This window comes from Lathyrus oleraceus, chromosome 6, assembly GCF_024323335.1.
Source record: "Lathyrus oleraceus cultivar Zhongwan6 chromosome 6, CAAS_Psat_ZW6_1.0, whole genome shotgun sequence".
In the NCBI taxonomy this organism is placed as follows: domain Eukaryota; kingdom Viridiplantae; phylum Streptophyta; class Magnoliopsida; order Fabales; family Fabaceae; genus Lathyrus; species Lathyrus oleraceus.
Genome location: NC_066584.1, coordinates 105,304,829 through 105,328,825, shown reverse-complemented (window position 1 = coordinate 105,328,825; position 23,997 = coordinate 105,304,829). Strand labels below are relative to the sequence as shown.

Here is a 23,997-nt window from a genome sequence, read left to right as displayed (position 1 = left end):
AAGAGACGAACGTTTATGTCAAACTAGTTGAACGTATGATTGAAGGGTATCAAGGAGAATAGGTGGGCTAAATACATTTTTGAGCCATAAATCCTTTGTTTCTCAAGCCGTGAACCAGCCCACGTTACAACCCTCAAAAGACCTAAATGAAACAATGTCTATTTTGAAAGCATATTGCATTAGAGCTTGTGTCGAAACTGACTCATATTTGTTTTGCTAAGTTTCAGTATGACTTTTGTAACTAGTGATCCATTCACTATATGTCATCTTTTCAGTGGACAGACTTGGATTTATAAAACTACCATAAACATAACATTAGCATAAATAGTTTTACTTGTGAATGAGCATTGACATCAAGAGCGTTTTCACAATGAACATAACTTGAGAAGTTTTGGTCACCCAAAAGAGGCAAATTTCCCAAGGACTCCGATGAGCAAATTCCACCCTCTTAGATTGATCTCACCAGGGGGGCAAGGCATCTGATAACTCCATTGAGCAAGCCACTTCAAGATCCAGTCAGTCTGGGACAACCACGTCGAGATTAGGCAAATCTCTCCAAAGGCATTTGGCCAAGGGCGTTTCCTGAAAGATCAACCAGTTAGGGGCAAAACCCCTTCAAGGTTCGTACCAGGGCATACCACCTCAAATGCATGAGAAAGTCAAATCACTCCAAGAGGTGGATAAACATGAGTATGCAAACCCAAGACACTGGGGCAGAACAGATCAAGATCACTTTATCCAAGGTTTTTTTCATAACTTGTGACTGAGGTAGTCCATGCAGATACCTAACAGACTGGGGCAAGACTGGCCATGGAGAGTAGGCTTTTCCTTATATCTTCAATTTTCTTGCTCAAATCAAGTTGAGGCATTAAAAGATCCATACCAAGCTCACTACTTCAGCCGAGTTCAAAGCGTATGTTGGGAAGTCATGTTAAAAACATCATTCCATTACTTGTCAACAGTGAGCCTTGAACCCAAGCAAAAATATTTCCCAGTTTCAACCATTCTTAACCCACCTCAGGGACATTTATTGAACTATCCAAAACAATTGCATCAATCATTACGCACCAACTTTGTCGCTTCGCTCATGCATATCATGCATAACATTAAGCCTTTCCCTGACAAGAATAATGAAGCCAAGCCTCGCTTGATACCTTCTAAAACCCAAGCCTACTTGGCAAACCCAAAAATCCAATCACCATCATATCCAACTTGATCCCATCCAAACCAAATTACAAAAGGCCACTCATTATTGGCACCTCCCAAAACAAATATATATCATTAACCATAAAGCCCAACCATATCTGGCACAATTCATACATGACACCTCTTTCTATCAACCCTATGATGATAATGTTCCAAACCCTTTTTCCATCAATCCATATATGACATTTATTTCCATAAACCCTTTGATAACGCCATCAACCCTTTGATGACGACACCCGTTTCCATTAACCCTTTGATGATAATATTCGCCAACGATCTCTCATTAGAAACAAAAATAAATCCCTACAAAAAACCTAATACCCAGTTGCACTCCCACGCGCATTGCATGCATCACTTCATGCATAATTTTCCCTCCAAAACGGGAAGTTCCACAATGCCTAACCATACTTGGCACAATCCATATACCACATTTGCATACCCCCAGCGACCCGAGCATACATCAGCATTCTGCATACATCGGCACTTTGCATACATAATATTGCATCATAGTATACTCTTCATATTGGGGCAAGTATGTTTGGCATAAGCTAGATTCAAGCCTTTCTCAAAAGCGCACGGATCCCCGTGAACAACCCTAGTAGGATTCCGCAAAGTATCTCTTTTTATTTGCCTTTTGCAAATATTGTTGGCCCTTTGTCAGTACCTTGCCTTTCACAAGTCTCATATGCTCTTTGCATGGGAAAACCCCATTTTGCCTTTTGCAAGTCTCCTTGTTGCCTTTTGCACGAGAGAGTTTACCTTTATCAAAACTTTGCATGTTAAGCAAAAATGAGAGATTGGATGATTGATCTATTCTCTTATCGCTTGTTCTAAAACACCTGACGTAGGTTTGACAAGTCCCGAGTGGTATCCATATTTCAAAAACTTCATCCCCGTTTTTGTGCCTGAGGGATATAATGAGGTTTTCGTATCCACTGCAAAGTTTCTTCTACCTTGTGTATGATAATCACCAGATCTATTCACTTTCCTTTTGTAAGTTTCCCCTTGCCTTTTTCCAAGGAAGTCCCATTGCCTTTTGCGTAGGAAGTATTTCCATCCGCTTACCTTTTGTAAGTTCCCTCTTGCCTTTTGCAAGCCTCCTCGTTTCCTTTTGCACAAGAGAAGTCACCTTTGTCAACTTTGCATGTTAAGCAAAAATGAGAGATTGGACGATTGACCTTTCTCTTATCGTTTGTTTTGAAACACCCAACGTAGGTTTGGTGAGTCCTGAGTGGTAGCCATATTTCTGAAACGTCATCCCTGCCGTTGTGCCTGAGGGATATAATGAGGTTTTCCTACCTACTATAAATTTCCCTCTGCCTCTGGTACGAGGATCATCAAGTCATCTTTACACATGCCTATTGCAAGTACCCATTTGTCTTGTGCAGGTCATCAAAAATCAAACCTTCCCAGTCGTTGCTAGGGATTGACATCATCAAAATTCAAACCTTCCCAGTCGTTGCTAGGGATTGACAATTTCAAAATTCAAACCTTCTCAGTCGTTGCTAGGGATTGACACTTTAAAAAATCAAACCTTCCCAACCATTGTTAGGGATTGACATCTTCAAAATTCAAACCTTCCCAATCGTTGCTAGGGATTGACAATTTTAAAATTCAAACCTTTCCAGCCGTTGCTAGGGATTGACACTTTAAAAATTCAAACCTCCCCAACTGTTACTAGGGATTGACAATTTCAAAATTCAAACCTTCCCAGCCGTTGTTAGGGATTGACACTTTAAAAATTCAAACCTTCCTGGTCGTTGCTAAGGGTTGACATTTTCAAATTTAAAACCTCCCCAACCGTTGCTAGGGATTTACATGTTTAGATTTCATGTATTCATAGCTATTGCTAGGAAGCGTCACAGAACTAAAACCTCCCAAGCCGTTTCTAGGGATTTACATATTTAGATTTCAGGTATTCCCAGCTATTGCTAGGAAGCATCACTGAACTAAAAACTCCCCGGTCGTTGCTAGGGATCTATATCTTTAGATTTCAGGTATTCCAGTCGTTGCTAGGAAGCGTCATTGAACTAAAACCTCCCCAGCCGTTGCTAAGGATTTACATCTTTAGATTTCAGGTATTCCCAATTGTTTCTAGGAAGCGTCACTGAACTAAAACCTCCCCATCCATTGCTAGGGATTTACATCATTAGATTTCAGGTATTCCATTCATCGCTAGGAAGCGTCACTGAACTAAAACCTCCTCAGTCGTTGCTAGGAATCATCACTATATTAAAACCTCCCCAATCGTTGCTAGGGATTTACATCTTTAGATTTCACGTATGTATTCCCAGTTATTGCTAGGAAGCGTCACTGAATTAAAACCTCCCCAGCCGTTGTTAGGGATCTACATCTTTAGATTTCAGGTATTCCAACCATTTCTATGAAGAGTCGCTGAACTAAAACCTCCTCAGTCGTTGCTAAGGATTTACATCTTTAGATTTCAGGTATTCCCAGTTGTTTCTAGGAAGCGTCACTGAACTAAAACCTCCCTAGCCGTTGATAGGGATTTACTTCTTTAGATTTCAGGTATTCCAGTTGTTGCTTGGAAGCATCACTGAACTAAAACCTCCTCATCTGTTGTTAGGGATTTACATCATTAGATTTCAGGTATTCCCAGCTATTGTTATGAAGCGTCACTGAACTAAAACCTCCTCAGCCGTTGATAGGAATCATCACTGAACTAAAATCTTCCCATTCGTTGCTAGGGATTTTCACCACCTTTTACATAAGAAACTTATCCCCAACGAAATCATGTTCCCTCTCATCTTTCTTCTTGACCTTTTGTCATGAAGCTTTTCACTTATCTTTGTTTTCCATTTGAAGAGATACTTATGTTACACACCATGACATGCGTTTCATATCATACACATCATGACATAACCATCATACAGCTGACCCATGTTCTCCCCACATAATACCATAAACAATCCTCAGCAGATGACTTCATATCAAATTTATTTTCCATCCCATGAATAACCTTCATAAATACCCATAACTTCATATCACATTCATTCATTCATTCTCAGTAGGGAAAAATTTGGAAATTTTTGTATCCAATCCTCTCTTACCTTGAATGTGTGGAAGTCGTTGTTATCCAAACATTCAGGTTCGAGAAGATTAAATAGGGGCAGCTGTCATACCCCAAAACTCACCCTACCCCCATACAACTTTCAACTTACACATGACCCTATTGCACATGCATGCATTCATTATTTCATAATTACAATTCCATTGAACATTCATAACCAAAGACATATTACACTGACTCAAGGCATGGTGTTTACATCTGGGAAAAACTGGGGTTTTTCGGTTAAAGTTCTGGAGGAAAAAACCAACAAAAACAAGAAAAAAATAAATTTTTGGTCTGTGTAATCGATTACCCCAATCATGGTAATCGATTACACACAGAGAAAATTGATTTCCAAGACATTTTGGCTGGTGTAATAAATTACCCCAATCATGGTAATCGATTACACTTGTGCAGACAGCAGCAATAACTCTGTTTTTTCACCACAAAGTGATTTTCCTTCATCCACTTCAACCCCTTTGCTTCCTCTATAAATAGCGCACTATCCCCCCTTATTTTTCAAGATTTAAAGCCATTAAACCTCTGCCAAAATCATATTCAAGCTCTCTCTCTTTAACCTAAAACCCTAACTCACTCAAACCCTTTTTTCTTCTTTGAACCACTCAACCACCATGTAAAAATCCACCATCTTCATACAACAACAACAACAACAGTAGCAAACTTGTAACCTTCACTTACATAATCATTCACCACTACCATATAAACATACATCTTCCTTCTCTTCCATTTCCTACCACAACAACCATATCCACCTTCTTCCAAGCTTTTTGCTTCATCTTCAAACCCAAACACCACAACGACCTAATTTTGACACCACAAACTTGGTAATGGTTGCAACTCAAACTCCTTGACATTTCGGTTTTGTTTTGTGTTTGGAAATGCGGTTTTACTCTTGGGTTGTGTTTTGAGAGAGATTTGAGTCAAGTGGGTTTTGTTGAGTTTACACTCTTTTTAGAATTGTTTTGCTCTTACTACTTTTATCCGCCATTTTTAATCAAACTTTGTATTTTGTTTCATTTGGTATTTATTGTTGACTTGTTGTTACATTTGTTTGGTTGATGAGGCCTATTAGATCATGGTCGTGGTTGTTTAGAGTTGATAAAACCTTCAATGTTTCAAACCTATTAATGATTGATCAATAGATCATTTATGATACTTTGAGGCATTGATAGGTTGTTTCTATTTCTACCATGTTTGAGTCATTTGATGCATAAATGAAACCATTTTTTTATATTAACTTGTTATTCTATTTGCTTATTGTTATTCTACTAACCACTAATCACTAACTACTGACTACTAACATTTACATTATTGCACTTTATTTCCTTGCAATTTATTTTATTGTTCATTTTATTTCAAGTACTTTATGTTTATGTTTGTTGTTATCTAACCATATCATTTATATTATTCTAATTTATTTACTCTTTTACTACCTTGCTAAATAAAAAGAAGTAAAAATAAGTAAGAACAAAACAAATCATAATTATTTAAGTGACGTGATTTGTTAAAATATTGATAAATGGACTTAGGGTTGTATAACTTTCTTTGTTACAAATCTATTGTTAGTTGATTCTTTAATCATCTTCAATACTTTGCATCAATGATAAGTTATCCCTTAATATGTCATATTTTGAGTTTTGACCTATGAATAGATAGTCCTCAGAAGTGTTCATTTTACACATATTACTACCCATTAATTTTACTTCACTAACTTTATTTATCATTAACCTTTGTTATTGTGATTTTGGTACTACTAACTTGTTATTTCTTTTAATGTCATTTATATCCACTAACCATTATTATTGTGATATTGTTATTTTTTGTCATGTAATTTACTTTTATGTCATTATCTTGTAATTTACATTCAAGTACTCATCACCATCATCATTGTACAAATTCATCATGCATGTTTATTTACTTGTTATTTATTTTATTGTCATCAAACATTAAAAACAACAGAAACATGATAAAATGATAAGATCAAAAATATTCACTTCACTCATTAATCACTTTGACTTAGAGGATTCCATTTAGGACCTTTGCTTGGAGGCCTTCCTTTACTCTTTTGTGATACTTTGTAAACACTTTGATATTCATCTGCAACTTACATTCATGTTGTAAGAATGGTATCATGGCACCATCTCAGGGGGGCATGTTTTTAAGACCATTATCCTTTGTTTAGCTTAGGTTATTTTCACACACACACAAGACTTTCTCTTGGGGTACCTTACAATGAGACCCTTTAGTTTCTTGTTGGTTACTTTGTATTCATGTTGCATAAGCCAAATTTCATAATCAAATAAGTCAAACCCTTGATTCAACATCAAGTGGCATTTTCATAATCAAATTCAAAAATACAATAAAATTACGATTATTATTGTGCGCCATGAGCCTTAAGTGGTGGAGAATGAGTAAGAATGGAGCATTCATACCCTTACTCTGATTATTTTAGACGCAAGACGCTTGGCTTGTTGTTTAGAATAATCGCCTTCACCCATAGACTAGAGTGCAATGTAATCACAAACATTCATTTCATAAAACCCTTATTCAAGGTAAAAATAATACAATTCATCAAACTCATTTTTGTGTCTTAGGGCATCATCCAGAAAACCTTTTTCTTAAAGGTAAAATCAACCAACCTACAAATAGTTTATACTCCGAACTACAGAGCTCTGATTCCTCATCCCCGAATGAGTGATACGTAGGCACAAGTGCCCCAATCCTTGGCGAGCACTATAATAACAAAAACACCCCCTTTTCAAACACATTCTTTTGAAAATAAAATAATGATACATAAATCCCATGTATGTAAAATAACCCAAATGGTTCACATGGAGTACCATGGACGTGAGGGGTGTTAATACCTTCCCCTTGCGTAACCGACTTCTGAACTCAAATCTCGATTGCGAGACCGATTCCTTATTCTCTTTTACCGCTTCTCGTGCGCGTCTCCTTTCCGATGGTTTTATCGATTATTTCCCCTCTCCTTTCCGATGGAGGTTAACTAAATAAATTTCGGTGTCGACTCTTCTAACTTTGTCTCTCTTTGGCATCTCTTTAGTCTCGGTTTCGTTATCGTGAAATCCCGGTAGCGGCAGGGACCAACACTTCTTCATCAACAACCAACACTTCTTCACATTTATCTCTCATATTTTTATCCGTAACCAACATTTCTTCATCATCCATATTACGTAAAAAAATGTCTTCATTGACTATGAGTGAATCGCACAATGTCGCCAACATAGCGATTTATGTAAATGTTTATGGAAAAACATATTTTCTTATATTTTTCTAACATTTTTTTATGAAAAAACTTATTTTGTTATTTATTTTTTAGGATGTTTCTTGGTTTCGTACTCGTGTACACGAATTTGTTGCCATCGACGAGTTGATTCAACCTTATGTCGACCTCGTCAGTTTTGGACATGTTAGCAAAACCATGTCTTGGCCGGTTTTGATAATAAGTTTATACTAGCTCTATGTGAAAGATGGCGTCTCGAGACACACACTTTCTGGTTTCCAACCAGTGAATATACAGTAACATTAGAAGATGTGTACATGTTATTGGGGTTGCATTCGAGGGTAAGGCGGTAAATGGAAAAACCTACTATTCAAAATTCAATTTGCATGGAACTCTTGGGTGCCAACTTGTTAGATAATAACTCGAGAGGCCAGGGTACATTTCTTTCGCACCTTAAGGTATATTACAACAGTTTACAATTAGATAAAAATTCTGCCGAAGAAGCTCGAATAATAAAAACTATGTGTTATATTATGTTTTTAATTGGTTTATTTTTATTTCCCGAAGGTAGTGGTTCTAGTATGCATGTTATGTATTTACCCTTATTAATACATGTAGATAAAATAAGAAGTTATAGTTAGGGATCCGCTTGTTTGACTTATCTGTACAGCTCTTTGTATAAAAATGCATACAAAGACATATCTATATTTTCTAGATGCCTTATTTTGCTCCAAGCATGGAGTTGGTCCTTATTTGGCTTATCTACAGTTCATTTGACGTCCATATCTATACTTGGATCATGAACATGAAATAAACGAACAAGATACAACTGTTTGGATTGCATGCACATTGATCATCAGGTTCACCATAGTGGAGATGCACCATAGTGACCGTGTTAAATTGCAGTTCGTATGCTTCAACACATCCCAGATCCCCCGACAAACCTCGGAGAATGGCATATACGAAGAGTTAACAACCAATGAAACTTTAATCCTTGACAAGGTTTCGCTAAATTTGAGTGTAAAAAATGGAAGCACTTATATGACCATGTCTTAAGTGACGTTGTGATGTCAACCGAAGAAAACCTAACTCGTAATTATATGGTTTAATACAGGTCAGTTGGATTTGAGTTCCTCGTTGAGGATATGTACTTATACGACCCATACCAAGTCACTTACACACAAGAAGGTACAATATCTTACCCCCCACAAAATTACCAGACTGGTTACTCGCAACCCCTACATAACAAAATTATTGGTCCACAAACATACAAACATACGACCTAACATGCCAAACACCAAACCACAATACTGAGAGCATACCCCATACCACCGCCAACAGGATGATCATTATCAAGACACCCAACATCGATATGCCTCCAACACATCACCCTACCATAGCCTTCATAGCCAAAACACTCAACAATCATTTAACAACAATCGTCCCTCCTACTATAGCCAAGAAGCTCAAACATCATAAAACTAAAACATGCAACAACCAGATGGCTACCAAAAACCACAACAACCATTTAAATCTTTCTTTGACGCATCATTCATACCAATGTCGTCATTCAATCGTCTTGGTTGCACTCCAATAACCCAACACACTCCAACTACTCTGGCATGGGTCACGAACTTAGTTATGGCGATAGCGCTTCCTTGCATACGCAGGACTTCGTGAATTTGTCTGAATATCTTATGAAATTTGTCTGAATACCTGAGGTGAATCATCAAGGTGGGTTAGGGCCACGCGTTCGGGTAGGTAGAAAATGTGGAACCGGAAGCCCGTTGGATCATCCTGGTCAACGACATTAGTATTTTTAGTTTTCGTATGTAAACGCATCCTAATATTAATATTAATATTTTCGATTTCAAATTTTATATAAAATGTCAATTATTTTCCAAAAAAAAATAACACAATACACTGGTGTTAATCAAATTGACGAGGGAGCACTAGATGCACAGATCAATTGACGTCGCCTCTTTAAATTATAGAGCAATCGTCAATCGGTCTGGCACAAGTTTCTTCAAAATGGACTATTTAGGAAAATTATGTGGATCGTTTTAAGAAGGAAAAAAAATTTTAAAAATCGATTATCTGAGTAAAAAATTCAAAGTTAAATATTTTTTTAATATGACATTTGCGGTGTGGATGTCCTATCTGTAACTAATTGTATTCCAATGTCCGTGTGGTATTTTATATTTTGATATTATCTATGTCAAAGTGTACCTCAAGATCTTGCCTGTGAACACGATATTTTTTCAGTTAATTTGGATTCCGCTATTTCCTGTTGCTATATTGCAAGCAGCACAAAAAAATAAGCAAAGACGTGTGTCAAGAGATCTCGTGTCTTCTCCATGTAGAGTTGCATCAAGTATTCACATGCAATGGAAGTAAATTGGGCAAAGATTATCGATGTTTTTTTTCTACTTTCAGGTAGAAAGACGATAAAAGACATTCCTATACGTAACGGAAAAAAATAACAAAGATGTCATGAAATAATAACAATCTTTACATCCTGTATCTAGTAAAACGAGGGAAGAAAATAACTTAAGGGTCTGTAAAACATTACTTGAATGTAGAATCGATAAAATGAACTATTTACAATAACTATCGAAGGGAGTGTACCATATCGAAAAATTAAATGAGGAGAACAAATTTGAACCAAACAAATGATCATGATGACGATTAGATAACAAGAATTGCTCACAAACAAGTTTAAGATTTTATGCTATTTTTGCTTTCAATAGAAATTGGAACGTAATTAGCATTGTTCTTGCAGGTGCAACCTTCGTCAGAAAGATAACAAGAATTACACAATCAATAGATAAAATGAGTTTTTATTGGTTACTAGAAGTGAAAAACATAATTGAGACAAAGATACTAAAAGAAATGGGAGGAAGAATAAAGTTCAAATCACAACATTTGAAAGTCTCAAATTATAATTATTGGTGTCGAAGTATATTTTCTTGCAAAAGAAAGAAATTGTATATATTGATCTAGATTTGAAGTAGAACGTACAAGTGCTAAACTTCCACTCGAGAATCCTAACCCAATAAACTTAAATGCAAAAACCAGGTAGATACTCGATGAAACATAATGTGCTCAAAGAATTTGTAAACAAAATTATATAATAACCACAATAAATAGCATAACATAAAAGAGAATAGAGCATAAACACAATTAAGAAAGGCAGTAAACATTCCTAAGTCAAAAATAAGTTCCACAAAATAATCAGAAATACATAACTGTCTATAAAACTCATTCAAACGGAAACAAAATTCTTCATACTTCAAATAAACTAAAGAAATGAAAGGACATTCAACAAACTTAAGATCTTGGTTTTTCCTTCTTTTCCTTGAAAAGGGCAAGAAGAGATACACCAGAAACCTTCACAACCTTGAACCTAACTCCGGGAATATCTCCCACAGCATGACCTTTTCTTCCAAATCCAGCAATCAAAACTTCATCCTGCAAACATCACCCAAACACCATGTTACAAAAAGATTTACACAAATAAATTAATGATCATAATAAACACAAATATGACATAAAAACAAAATTACAGTAAGGAATTACATTTTCTTCGATGTAGTTCAAGCAACCATCATTAGGGACAAAAGCAGCAATCTTCTTCCCATTCTTGATGAGTTGAACCCTGGCACACTTACGAATGGCAGAGTTAGGCTGCTTAGCCTCAATACCTCTGCAAATAACAAAACATTAATTTCTTAGATTACATGTCTTATATAAAACAAATTACAAGTAGAACAAATAAAAATTAAATTAAAAAAAACTTTTAACACTTACATCTTTTCAAGAACAATTCCCTTAGCGTGGGAAGATCCAGCAAAAGGCTTCTTCCATTCATTACCAAGATGAGACTTCTTGTATGACTTGTCAGCCCACCTTTGCCTCCTGCGGTGAGACTTCAGCTTGCGAGCAGCTCCCATTCCATGTGTCTTTCTGTAAGCATTTCATAATGTTAAACTTGGCGTTCATACTACCAAATAAATTAGCTGTTTGAGAGTATTCATAACTCATAAACCAATAGTCAAAACAGCTTTGCACTTTATTAACATTTTGATACCATCTCAACCGGTTACCAGACATGATAAATAAACACAGAAACCCAATTCCATTAATCTTAAGCAGACAAAATTCCTTGAAAGCCGTTTTCTAAATGAATTAAACATAAATAAACAAATTAAACTACACAAATAATACATCAATTCAGCATTTAACAAGAGGTGCAGTGCAATCACACAGGTGCTAGAGTTAATAAACAAAAAACGCAGATTAATAACACGATCCAACCCTAAATAATACACTAATCCATAAAACTTGTGATTTAACGCAGATCCAACGTAAACACGTTTAAATTAACAAATTGGAAAACACAAAATAGCATAGATATTCATCGATGTGAGAGTTGAAACGTGAATGAGAATGAAATAGAATACAGATTATGCAAGGTTGAGTTTCGTTACCCCATGGCTTCGGTCTTCTGTGTTGAACTCGGAGGCTATGGAGGGATGTGGAGCAACAGGTATCACCAAAAACCCTAATCGCTATGTGCTACACTGTAAGTTTGGAGCTTTATATATCTGATTCTGAACCGAATAACACTGGGCCTGTTTAATTTTGGGCCTTAGTATCTTGGACTCTGTTTCTATCAGCACCCTTATGAAAAATACCATTACGATATGTGAGAGTTGTTTTATAAATTCATTAAATATAAATATATATACTAATTATCATTTCAAATGACTTCTAATATAACACAATCTAATATGTATATTAAAAATTATATTTCTAAACAAAAATATTATATTTTATACAATCATAAAAATTTAAAATGAAATATTATTTTGTGAGATTTGATTATTTAATTGCAATATATTTCAATAGAAGATAGCTTAACTTTCATTCTAATAAATGATATTATATTTAAAAACTAAAAAAATAATTGTATCCTATATATTTAAAATTTTAGTTTATATTATTTTATATTCTTCTGCAAATTATAGATCATCGGGCAAAGTTGATATTAGCAGGTTTGACGTCAATATTAGAATTCAAACTCTAAAGTTCATAATTGTGTGTGAGTTTTTAGTATTTATTATCACTTAGTCTATAGATCAAAAGAATAATATTATATATATATATATATATATATATATATATATATATATATATATATATATATATATATATATATATATATATATATATATATATATATATATATATATATATATATATATAAAATGATGTTTTGTAATTTTAAGAGAATAATTTATCTACTAAAATGTAGAATATTTTTTAGACCGAGAGTTTGTGTAATCTGGGAACTTTGAAATTGTACTTATTGTTTGTCTTATGTGATTCTAAGTGGTGTAAATTATAATGGTAATATACCACTAGTTGGTTAGCATATAAAGGTATAAATCCTAGTTGATTTAGCATTTGAATGTGTGAAATCTAATTAAATTAAATAATTATATGCAAACCCTAATCGATTTAAATGATTGTGTATTAGCCTTAACCAGTTTGGTTGTTTTGTGAATGAACTCTAGTTGCTTCAAGTGATACATCCTTATCTTGCGAAGTCATGAGAGGTCAAGTGTGATTAGTGAATTTGGAAACTCTTGATAATCTTTTATGATAAGCAAGGGTATAAACATAATAGTGTCTCTTAGAAATAAATCAATTAAGATAGAAAGACACGGTATTCTAATTGATGTATGTGGAAATACTTGCCTAATAGAAATTAATTGGTATGTGAGGAACCTATCCTTAAAGGAAATTAATTAGGAAAAAGGATGTTAGATAACTCTTCTTATGTATATATGCATACCTAATGGATATTACTTGATAAGTGAGAATATGTAGGATCGTGTTCGAATCCGACGGTGAGAATTATCGAAAGTGATTATGCTTTAATCTTTGGTATATGTCGATGTATCGATTCCAAGTGAAGGGAATTTAATAGGTGAAAGTTTAGTGTCTATTATTATCTAATTTGTGATTCGAAATGTAGGAGAGTAAGACCCGATAAAAAGGATGTAGGAAAGCTTTGGATACCGCCTTACATCCTAAGAGAAGGGGTGGGTTATTGTGGAAACCACCTTAATGGACATGATCAAATAGAAGGGGGCATGCTTATTTGTAAACCCTTTTTCTGTGTGGGCAGAGGATTTAATTACTCGTAGATTCGATTTAACTGGGCCAATATGCATAGCTTTTATTGTTCTACATGGGAAGTGTAACTAAGTTATCATTATTTCACGAGATGTATGAAGCGGCAATTAGTTTAGAGTTATTATTTCATGTATAGTATGCGAATGCAATGCTAGTGAAGTAATTTGTGTGGTTGGATACCTTGTAGAACCGAGCAGATCTATAAGATAGGGAACTCCACTGAGATATAGTATCTCACCCCATTCATATTGTATATTTTCAACTAAAAAAGCAAGAGTAAAGGCAATATGACACGAAGGCTTAAAGTTTCTATTATATCATGTTTTGTTTGGCTGTGTAACCTTGTGTAGATTTTTGTATAGACATATGTGTAATTCATGTATAATATTTCGTTATTCTTCCTATCACACATGTTTTGAGATGTTATCTAGACATTTATGTATGATCTCACTACCAGTAATAACATTTAATGTAATACGATACTAGACAATATTATATTGGGGTGTTACACTCGACGTGCTTGTCGGGATCTTCCTATTCGTTGTAATCTTGTAGTTTAAGGAGTTTTTCAAAGGATCGCGAAACTCCATCTGTTAGAAATTCTGGCTTGATGCCTTTCTCATTGCATTTGATACTATATATAATAGTGTCGGTAATTATAATTCATAATGACTAATCACAACTAATTACAGCTCTTAATGACTAATTTTCTATTCTATGAATGTAAATTATTTACAATAAACGTGTTTGATTATTTCCTGATTAACATCCCCCCTCAAATTGATGTGGCTGGTAAAGGAGCATCAATTTGCTAACAAGAAACCGATGTCGTGGGCGTGGAACAGCCTTGGTAAGAATATCTGCAACCTGCAACTGAGTACTGACGTGAGGAAGTGATATTATTCGATCATCGTAGGCATCACGTATTGAATGACAATCAACTTCGATATGTTTGGTGCGTTCATGAAAAACAGGATTTTCAACAATTTGAATGGCACTTGTATTGTCAGCATAAAGTGAAGTTGGCTCTGTTTGGGGAAATCCAAGTTCAGCCAAAAGACCACGAAGCCAAAGTATTTATGAACAAGCAGCAGACATGGCACGATACTCTGATTCAGTGGAAGATTTAAAAACTCTTGCTTGCTTCTTACTTTTCCAAGAGATCAATGAAGAACCAAGAAACATGCACCAACCAGTAACAGATCGACGAGTATCAGGACACCATGCCCAATCAGCATCACTATAAGCACTCAACTGAAGAGAAATTCCAACGGGAAAGAATAATCCGCGGTGAGAGGTTCCCTTTAAGTAGCGAATTATACGACGAATCGCAGCCAAATGAAGATGGCGAGGAGAGTGCATGAATTGACTTACTTGTTGAACAACAAAAGATATGTCGGGGCGAGTAATAGTCAAGTAGTTGAGGCTACCCATAAGTTGTCGAGTAAAGGAGAATCCAAGTAGAGTGGAGCGGAATTTCTCGTATCACGCTCTAGGTGCCTGTTTTAAACCATATAAGGAGCGTTTGAGCTTACACACGCCTTTAGATGAAGAGAACAAGCCTTGAGGTGGAGTCATATAAATACCTTCTGTCAGGTCACCATGAAGAAAAGCATTCTTCACATCCATTTGATGAAGAGTCCACCCATTAGAAGCAGCTATACAGATGATCGTGTGGACAGTTGTCATTTTGGCAACCGGTGCAAATGTCTCATCATAATCAATTCCATATTCCTGCTTGTTTCCTAACGCAACCAAACGAGCCTTGTAACGATTGAGGGACCCATCAGAATTCAATTTCATAGAATACACACATTTGCAACCTATAGGTTTTACATCAGGAGGGCAAGAGACAATATCCCATGTGAAATTCTCTTGAAGAGCTTGAAGCTCTTCATTCATTGCTTTTATCCATCGCACATCCTTAACAACCTGTGAGTAACAAGTATGAATAGATATACTAGAGAGTGTGGCAGTCAGAGAAGTATGTGAGGAATCATACCTGTCTGGTGAATACCTATCTGGTGCACGAGATATTCGACCAGAACGCCGTGGTTCAACCGGTATAGGATCAGGTGGCGGTTCAGCGTCGGGAAGGGGTGTGGGAACCTGCTGCCTGTTTTGTCTAACATATACATGACCTGGTTTATAACGTTCAATAGATTGAGGCATAATAGAAAACTTAGGAAGAGTAACAATATCATTAATGGCAGGAGAAACACAGGGAAACATAAACTGATTATCAAAAAATGTCACATTTCTAGAAATGCGAAAACGATGGTTAGTGACATCATAACACACAAATCCCTTATGAGAGTGACTATATCCCATAAATTCACATTGAACAGATTGTGCTTCAAGCTTATGCCTTTCAAAAGGAGGCAAGTGAACAAAACACACACACCTAAAAATATGTAAAGCACTATAGTCAGGATGAATTTTAAAAAGACGAAAGAAAGGAGAATCAAGTTCAATAATCATAGAAGGAAGACGATTGATCAAGAAGACAGTTGTGGAAAGAGCCTCTACCCAAAATCGGGATGGTATAGAAGTTTGGAGAAGCAATGTGCGTGTTACATCAAGCAAATGACGATTCTTACGTTTTGCCATACCATTTTGTTGAGGGGTATTGGGACAAGATCGTTGCGACAAGATGCCTTTTTGTTAAAGGTATTCCTGAAACTTATGAGACATGTACTCACCACCAGAGTCAGAGCAAAAATTTTTAACACTTGCTTGAAATTGAGTTTCAACATATGTCAAAAATTTCTTAAACATTGAAAACACTTCAGATTTAGACCGAAGGAAATATATCCAAACAAAACGACTATAATTATCAATAAATGTGACAAAATATTTATAGTGAGAATGAGAAACTACAGGAGACATACCTCATACATCACTATGAATCATTTCAAAACAAGTGGAAGCACGATAAGCACCAGACGGAAAATGAAGTGTTTTACTCTTAGCCAATTTGCAAACAGAACATGAAATAGAGGCATTAGAAACATTTTTATTTCCCAACAAACCATTTTTAAATAAATGGGACAAAACAACAGAGTTTGGATGACCTAATTTTCTATGTCAATCCTCATAAGAGTTCAAAACATTATTACAAGCAAGAGATATATGATTAGAAATAAACTGGAGTGGAAACAATCTTCCCACTTTAAGCCTCTTCGCGATCACCTTCCCCGACACCTTCTCCTGCACAAGACAACCATCACTAGAAAAGTTAACATCATAATTTTTATCTACCAATTGACCAACAGATAATAAATTAGACGCAAGTCTAGGTGATACAAGCACGTCCCGAAAATCAGAGTTTATGTCGCCAATATCAGTAATATATATCAACTATTTGAATTTTCTGATTACCATGATAAGAATGTAAATTGTGCAAATGCTCTGAAGAATCTGTCATGTGATTGGATGCACCCGAATCAAGAAACCATGGGCTAGAAACATTAGAAGACTTACCCTGAATTCCCAATGCCGAAAGAGCGGAAAGTACCATTTGTTGAATCAATTTAGGTTGTATAGCACTATTTGTTGATGCCCCATTAGTGGATGGACCAACCGCATGATTTGTAGTTGCATGGAATGCCTGTATTGAACGTTGCGTTGGTCGTGGAGGACGTGTGGGACACTCAGAGATAATATGACCATGTTGCTTGCAGTAATTACAAAACTTCTTATTGCAGCTACGAGCAATATGACCAAATTGTTTGCAAGAGAAACACTGAACCTGTCTCATATCACGACTTTTACCTTTACTTTGAGCAGCATATGCAACCGTCACGGGCTCGGAAATGGTAGCTTCATGAGACATGGCTCCTTGAGTAATAAGACGTTGTTCCTCCCTTAGAAGTTCTCCAACACATGTATCTAAAGAAGGAACAGGACTCCTATTCAGCAAGGCACCTCTGACAACCTCAAATTCTGGACGTAATTTCATGAGAAATTGATCTCGCCCACTGGTGTTGTAAACCTCTTGAACAGCCACGAGAGAGGTCTTGGGAACATTAGCATGCATAATAGAAGAGTGTTCTGTCTAGAGATTTAAGAAACCAGAATAGTATTCTTGAATAGACAAAGCACCTTGTTTATAGTTGACTATTTCTAACTCCAACTGAAAACGTTTTGCCGAATTGTCCTGGTTGTAAATGCGCTTCAAATAATTCCACATTTCTTGAGCAGTTGAAAAAGAGCGTAAATTATTGATCATCTGAGGATCAATACTCTTGAGAATCCAAGTGATGATTTGAGCATCTTTAGTTTCTCACGCATCTAAAGCAGTTGTCTCCGTCGGTGCCTTAGAAACATCATCTAGATGACTCCATAATCCCTTTCCTTTAACATACATCTTGAATTGAAATTCCCATGCAGAATAATTTTTGATCGTAAAACGGACACAAAAATTCTTTTCATTTTCCATGGCCCTCACACGTGCAACAAATCTATTCTAACAAGAAACAAGATTTCAAGAGCGACCCAGTGGGGTGTCGCTATTTCAGCCAAGAGAACCGGGATTCACAGGTTAGATCGAACATTCTGATACCAGGTTAGAAATTCTGACTTGATGCCTTTCTCATTGCATTTGATACTATATATAATAGTGTCGGTAATTACAACTCATAATGACTAATCACAACTAATTAAAGCTTTTAATGACTAATTTTCTATTCTATGAATGTAAATTATTTACAATAAATGTGTTTGATTATTTCCTGATTAACACCATCGTCCAGGATACGAACATTTAAAGGATTTTTCTTCTTAGGTGGAGCCGAAGTGGCTTCCTCCTTTCCTGTTATGGCTGGCCTACGAGCTTCCAAAGGAATGTGACTATCATTCCTTTCTCGGGATCGGGCAAAGGTGTGTGTTGTCTACGTACCCGACGGCGAGGAGATTTCTGGAGTTCCTCCCATTCCTTCCTTAGTTCCATGACCTTCCGCGAGGCCGCTTTTCGGATGGTTCAGTCTTTTGATACAACATTTTGTAGGTTGTCCTCTATTCGAATGAGTCTGTCAGTGATGGCTTGAGAATTTTGCCGCTTAATCATTATGAATATGCCATTCAATAGTTCATGAACAGCTTCAGGTTCTAAATTGGCTTCCAGAAGTTGAAAACCAGAAAGTGCTTCACATCCGGTGGCTACAGGAGGTGTCTCTTGTCGGATGGATGGTCTTCCTACGCGGAATTACTAAGTATTGACGAGGAGTTGAGGAGGCTAATGAGCTCCTTGGATCGTTTATGGCTGTACCAAATTTGGATGCGAATGAATAGTCGCTTAGTTCATATTTGTTGCGTAAACCTTCCCCCTAGCTATTAGTCCCTGCTCTCTACCGGGCTTTTGCGGTTGGTCCAGATCAAAAGTTATATCAGCTTGTTTTAGAATGGCCAATCATGCTCTTGTTTCCCTAAATTTAATAGGAAGAACAAAATAAATTAATGAAATAAGAAAGGAAGACATATAACATCACTAATACTGAACTGTGATTGATAATTACATCATTGCAACCTAACCATCAATGGAAACAGTACTAACGATATTAGTTACAAATAACAAATACTTGAGCAAAACAATGTATATTAGAAATATTGGTTGGATTGCTTGAATAGTGATCAAACCAGAGGATACCCAACAAATAATAATAGCAAGCATACAAGTATAATAAAACATGAGTAATGAAGCATATTATACATAGTTACACAACCTTGTATATGTCTATCTATCTATTGATGATTCTTCTTCCATAAAACTCCAATCTTCTTCAACACAGTAGTATTTTTCTTCTTAGGCGAGTCATCATCAGTGCCTTCTGAATAAGGCGAACTCATCTTGTTACCAATAGTAGAATTGTTGTAGCCATTGTCAAGCGACCCGGTTCGCTCCCCAATTTTCCCATCGTTGTTTCCTGAAGAAATCATAGCAGCAGCTGCTTCAGCTGCTTTCCTCCACTGATCTGACTGCACTTTCAATCTCCTTAATTCAGCCTCTAACTCCGAATTCGACACATACGCAGCATCTAACGCCTCAGTTACCTGTGCTAGCTTTCTGTTACTATTATCAGCTTCTTCTGTTATGTAGCCAATTTTTGTCAAAGCGTCTCGTTCCGCGGCCCTTGCTGCCTCCGCAGAAGCAACAGCCTCATATGTAGTTTTATTCTTCTCTATCTCCTCTCTTTTTATTTCCATCTTGAGTGTATTGTTCTCTTCAGTTACACTTTTTAGTCTTGTCTCTCTCTCCAACAATTTTTCCTTCAACTCAGCCACATCATCATCTTGCAAATGAGATTCATTGTCAATCAAGCGCGCCCTTAACTCTTCGATATCAGCTTTAGCTTTCTTCAATTCCTCGTATAATTCAGCTTGTTTTTTACAAGATTCTGATTTTGTGTGCTCGAGTTGTTCAAAGGCACTTCTAATCTGCAATGTGCTTCGAATATACTCGTCCTGATAACTTACCTCGGCAACATCTAATGCAGATTTTAACTGCCCTGCTTCAGCTTTAATCGAGACAAGCTCGGCTTTGAGCCGGTTTATCTCTTCATTTTCTACAACTTCCAATGCAGGTAAGCGGGGAGATAAACTGGCTCCACTGACCAAATCATCCTGAAGTTTACTCACAAGTTCCTCCAATGATTGTACATGAACCTTTGATTGCTCCAACTCTAAAGATAAGGATTGGAAAGCTTCTGATGCTTTCGCACCTTCTGATTGGAGCGTTTCCACTGTCTTATTTGCAGCTTCCAATTGCATTTGAGTTTTGCCAACTATTTCCAAAGCCTCTGATTCAGATTCTCTACACTGGCTCACCTCATTTTTCAGCTTTTCAATTGAAGACATTGTTTCATCAAGCTCCATCCTCAATTCTTGTATCTCCGCATCAGCTGACTCAGCATTGTCAATCCGAGTAGCTTCGGATTCACGTGCTCTTTGAAGTTGCATTTTCAGTTTCTGGATTTCATTCATGGAAGATGCTAAAGCAGATGAATCCATTGAGTGCTGCTTATGGACAGCTTCTAGCTCAGACTGCCAGGCTCGATCTCGGTCCTGAGAAACTTTACGTAGTTCTTGAATCCGTCCATCTTCAGAATTAGATAGTTCCAGAAGCTGTTGCTGTGATTCCTCCAACTCTTTTGACATGGATAAAAGCCTATTCTTGGCATCTTCAGCCTCACGCTGAGCTTTTGTCTTCAATAGTTCCGTTGAGTTAAGTTGTTCCTTAGCTTTCTTTAGATCTTCTTCGAGTTGAGATAGCCGAGACTCCAACTCATGGACCCTATTTGTTCCGTTCTTCTAAAGGCAGATGAAAAAAGTCAAAGAGATAGATAGACTAAATAATAAGTCTTAAAATTTTCAGTAACTATCTAAAGAATTTAGATTCTGTATATTGATACAGATAATATATTAATGAAGGTTTTCTATAACTGTACTAATTATCTAGTTATGCAGCAACAAATCCATGAAATTACCAATAACCATAATGGCACCAAAGATAAGTCTCATGGTTATCCATGAACCAACTTAAAATCTACCTCAGATATTGAGCTTTGTGTTGAGTTGACATTTGGGCTCCTATCTTTTGGAGTTTTACTCCCTTGATTCGGAGACGATGAGACGGAGTTAGAACCAGATCCTGGTGTTTTTGTTTTGCGAGCAGTCCGAGGATTTGAAGGAGATTTCTTTCGTGGCACTCCTGAAGTACCATTTCTACTCACAGCCAACCATATGTCAATCAACACGGTTAAATAACAGTTGATTGCAGATAGAAAAGTGTTTATACATATATCACAGTAAGGCATGGTCAAGGGAAGAGTCCATTTAAAAGAAGCTCTTTGCAAATTTTCAGAATAAAATGGCATCTATACAAGAAGGGTTATAGGTCCAATCTATGAAGTAGGGACACATCTAGGAATAGGCGTGTCGCAGTGTCGGACACTTGTTAGAAAAATCAAACAAGTATGAGAAAAGTCAGACAAATGTCCATTAAAATGGTATTTTTCTTATTCGACAATCTTTGAATCAGTGTCAGTATGACACTCATATAACTTATATATTTCTTGAACAAATCTCACGCACAATCCAAAAAATAAATACGACATTCCTTTCTAAAATATTGCTGTTACGTAAAAGGAACAAATAGGACACAAATATTTGTGACTGATGCATAGATTGTTTTTCAAACCTAAACAAGATACAAGAAATATAGTACAAAGTAGTGATTACAACATATAGTAGACAATAAGTATATTGATAAAAAAGTTTCATATACAATTTGAAAGGAAAAAACTATAATAGTTTCATTTATCTTATAATAAATTTCTCAATATTTTACTTCTAAGGGTATTTAACTAGTCATCGAGACAAATTATTTCTTCAGATTTCTTTGGAAGGCAACAAACAATGAATTATACATTCAATCTAATGGATCAAAAGTAGCATTCACCCCTCAACTAGATCCCAAAAATATGTATAATTGTTTGAATGGCAAAATCAATCCTCTTAAAAATTACATTCATTATCATATAATAATCAATGCCATATAAATAAATAGGCTCAAATTAAATTCAGATTCCTTATTTTCCCAAAGGAATAGGCCTTATAAAATTCAAAACCAAACCTAATGAATAAAATAAGAGCAATTCAACCCTCATTTAGACCTTAGAATTTATATCTACAGACAAGAAAAAGAATAGAATGCTGCAAAAGTGTCACATAGGACAACCTTACCTTGCTTTCTGAGTCTGCATGTTTTAATATGCAGGTGATAAAAAAGCAAACTAAACAAACTTGTTCTTTAATGCTCCTGACCCACAATTCCTGCAAAATAGTAATCTGCAAAAGAAATTAAGACAATGAGGAATTTGATTTATAACCTAAGAAGAAGCTATTGCTTGTACTTTGCATTAGATTAGTTGACCACCACATTGGATCCTCTATTCAAATTCAAAAAAACATCTAACAAACATACCACATATAATATCCCTTCAAAGAAACTCCAAATAAACTAACTCCACTACCACCTAACAAATAAAAAACCCAAAATAAAATAAAATAATAAACAAAAACATGCACCAAAATAATAATAATTAGTAGTGTATTAGTATATATTTAGCATTAACTCAAAAAAATATATTTAGTGGTTTCCTCCCTTTTACTCAAGTACTATATGATGCTACACTTCATGTACCAGCAACAAACAATAATGATAGCCTTGTCAACATCGTAGCCGCACTAAAACTAAAATGCAAGTAATTAGTATATCTATCTAACTTCATCATTAGAATCAATTGACAAACATAATTTCAACGATTTTTCATGTTTCAAAAAAGACAGAATCCCAAGTTTCTCTATGTAGCATAAACACAAACACTTAGAATGTACTAACAATAACATCACCCAAAAGAACTTGAGTCGGAATAGTATTATATACATGCTAAAGTATTATACCTCTGAAGAAAGGTGGAAGAAGAAGCAAGATGTGGAAATTAGTAGAATGTATGAGGTGAAGAGGTTGTTTTAGAGATGGAGGAGAAAGGTGAGGGAAAGTAGAGGGTCGTTGAGGTAGATGAAGTTTCTTTGGAGCTTGGTTACTGAGTCTTTCTCTTTCTTATTCTGAGAGTGTCACCACTGGTTATTGTGAATGGGAGGGAAGAGTGGGTGACAGGGAAGAGCAAAATACATTTGAAACTGATGAGCCATTAATGTTGCGCTCCTTGATCTTCACGCGCTTTGTCACACTCACATACACTTTTTGGTTTTCATGGGACCTACATAACCAAAGTATCAACTAACTAAACCATACTATTAGCAACATTGTGTTCATCTCAAAGACTAATGAGTTTTGGTTCTTAGTTTTTAAAAATTAATTTATAAATCAATTTAAAGAAATGATTTTGGTGCAAAATAAAATATATTTGGTAATTTTATTTTTTTTAAATATTTTAGAGATGAAAAATTGAAAACTTGTTTGATCGATTTATTTTCAAAATTTATTTTTAAAAAACTTGTTTTATACCTATTTCATTTTTTAATTTTATTTTCTTTTAATAATATTTTCTTTTATCAATGAAGAAAGAAACAACGGAAAATTAAATATCATGGAAATTGAATTCTCATCGAAAATACTAACTAAATGAGATTGACAAATAGAAAATATTCACGGTTCTTTAATAAGAGAGAATCCCAATTTAGAAAGTCAATAAGCACTAGTATTACCTTCTTGTAAGGTGTGAACAATGAT

The 23,997-nt window shown here is 35.7% G+C and overlaps 3 protein-coding genes across 7 annotated transcripts; all 3 read right to left on the bottom strand.

Annotated features, from left to right (window-relative positions):
* Positions 1-10,712: 10,712 nt before the first annotated feature.
* Positions 10,713-12,194, bottom strand: LOC127098658 (40S ribosomal protein S23). Its single transcript, XM_051037313.1, has 4 exons — positions 12,029-12,194; positions 11,349-11,504; positions 11,118-11,244; positions 10,713-11,009 (listed from the first exon to the last, which is right to left on the bottom strand). The coding sequence occupies exons 1-4, from the start codon at positions 12,031-12,033 to the stop codon at positions 10,869-10,871; spliced, it is 429 nt and encodes a 142-aa protein (XP_050893270.1). The 5' UTR covers positions 12,034-12,194; the 3' UTR covers positions 10,713-10,868.
* Positions 12,195-14,819: 2,625 nt separating this feature from the next.
* On the bottom strand, positions 14,820-15,176 carry LOC127094239 (uncharacterized mitochondrial protein AtMg00810-like). The gene has a single exon (XM_051033099.1). The coding sequence runs from the start codon at positions 15,174-15,176 to the stop codon at positions 14,820-14,822; it is 357 nt and encodes a 118-aa protein (XP_050889056.1).
* Positions 15,177-18,459: 3,283 nt separating this feature from the next.
* LOC127098657 (interactor of constitutive active ROPs 2, chloroplastic) lies at positions 18,460-23,501 on the bottom strand. 5 transcript variants are annotated; one of them, XM_051037308.1, is made up of 5 exons: positions 23,205-23,497; positions 22,485-22,589; positions 21,290-21,464; positions 19,466-21,050; positions 18,460-19,168 (listed from the first exon to the last, which is right to left on the bottom strand). In XM_051037308.1, the coding sequence occupies exons 2-4, from the start codon at positions 22,502-22,504 to the stop codon at positions 19,485-19,487; spliced, it is 1,761 nt and encodes a 586-aa protein (XP_050893265.1). In that variant the 5' UTR covers positions 22,505-22,589; positions 23,205-23,497; the 3' UTR covers positions 18,460-19,168; positions 19,466-19,484. The 5 variants fall into 5 exon arrangements, with proteins under 5 accessions (XP_050893265.1, XP_050893268.1, XP_050893269.1 ...); XM_051037311.1 differs by lacking the exon at positions 18,460-19,168 and adding an exon at positions 22,726-22,777 and having other exon boundaries at positions 19,201-21,050; XM_051037312.1 differs by lacking the exon at positions 18,460-19,168 and having other exon boundaries at positions 19,201-21,047; positions 23,205-23,501.
* Between the last annotated feature and the right edge of the window lie 496 nt (positions 23,502-23,997).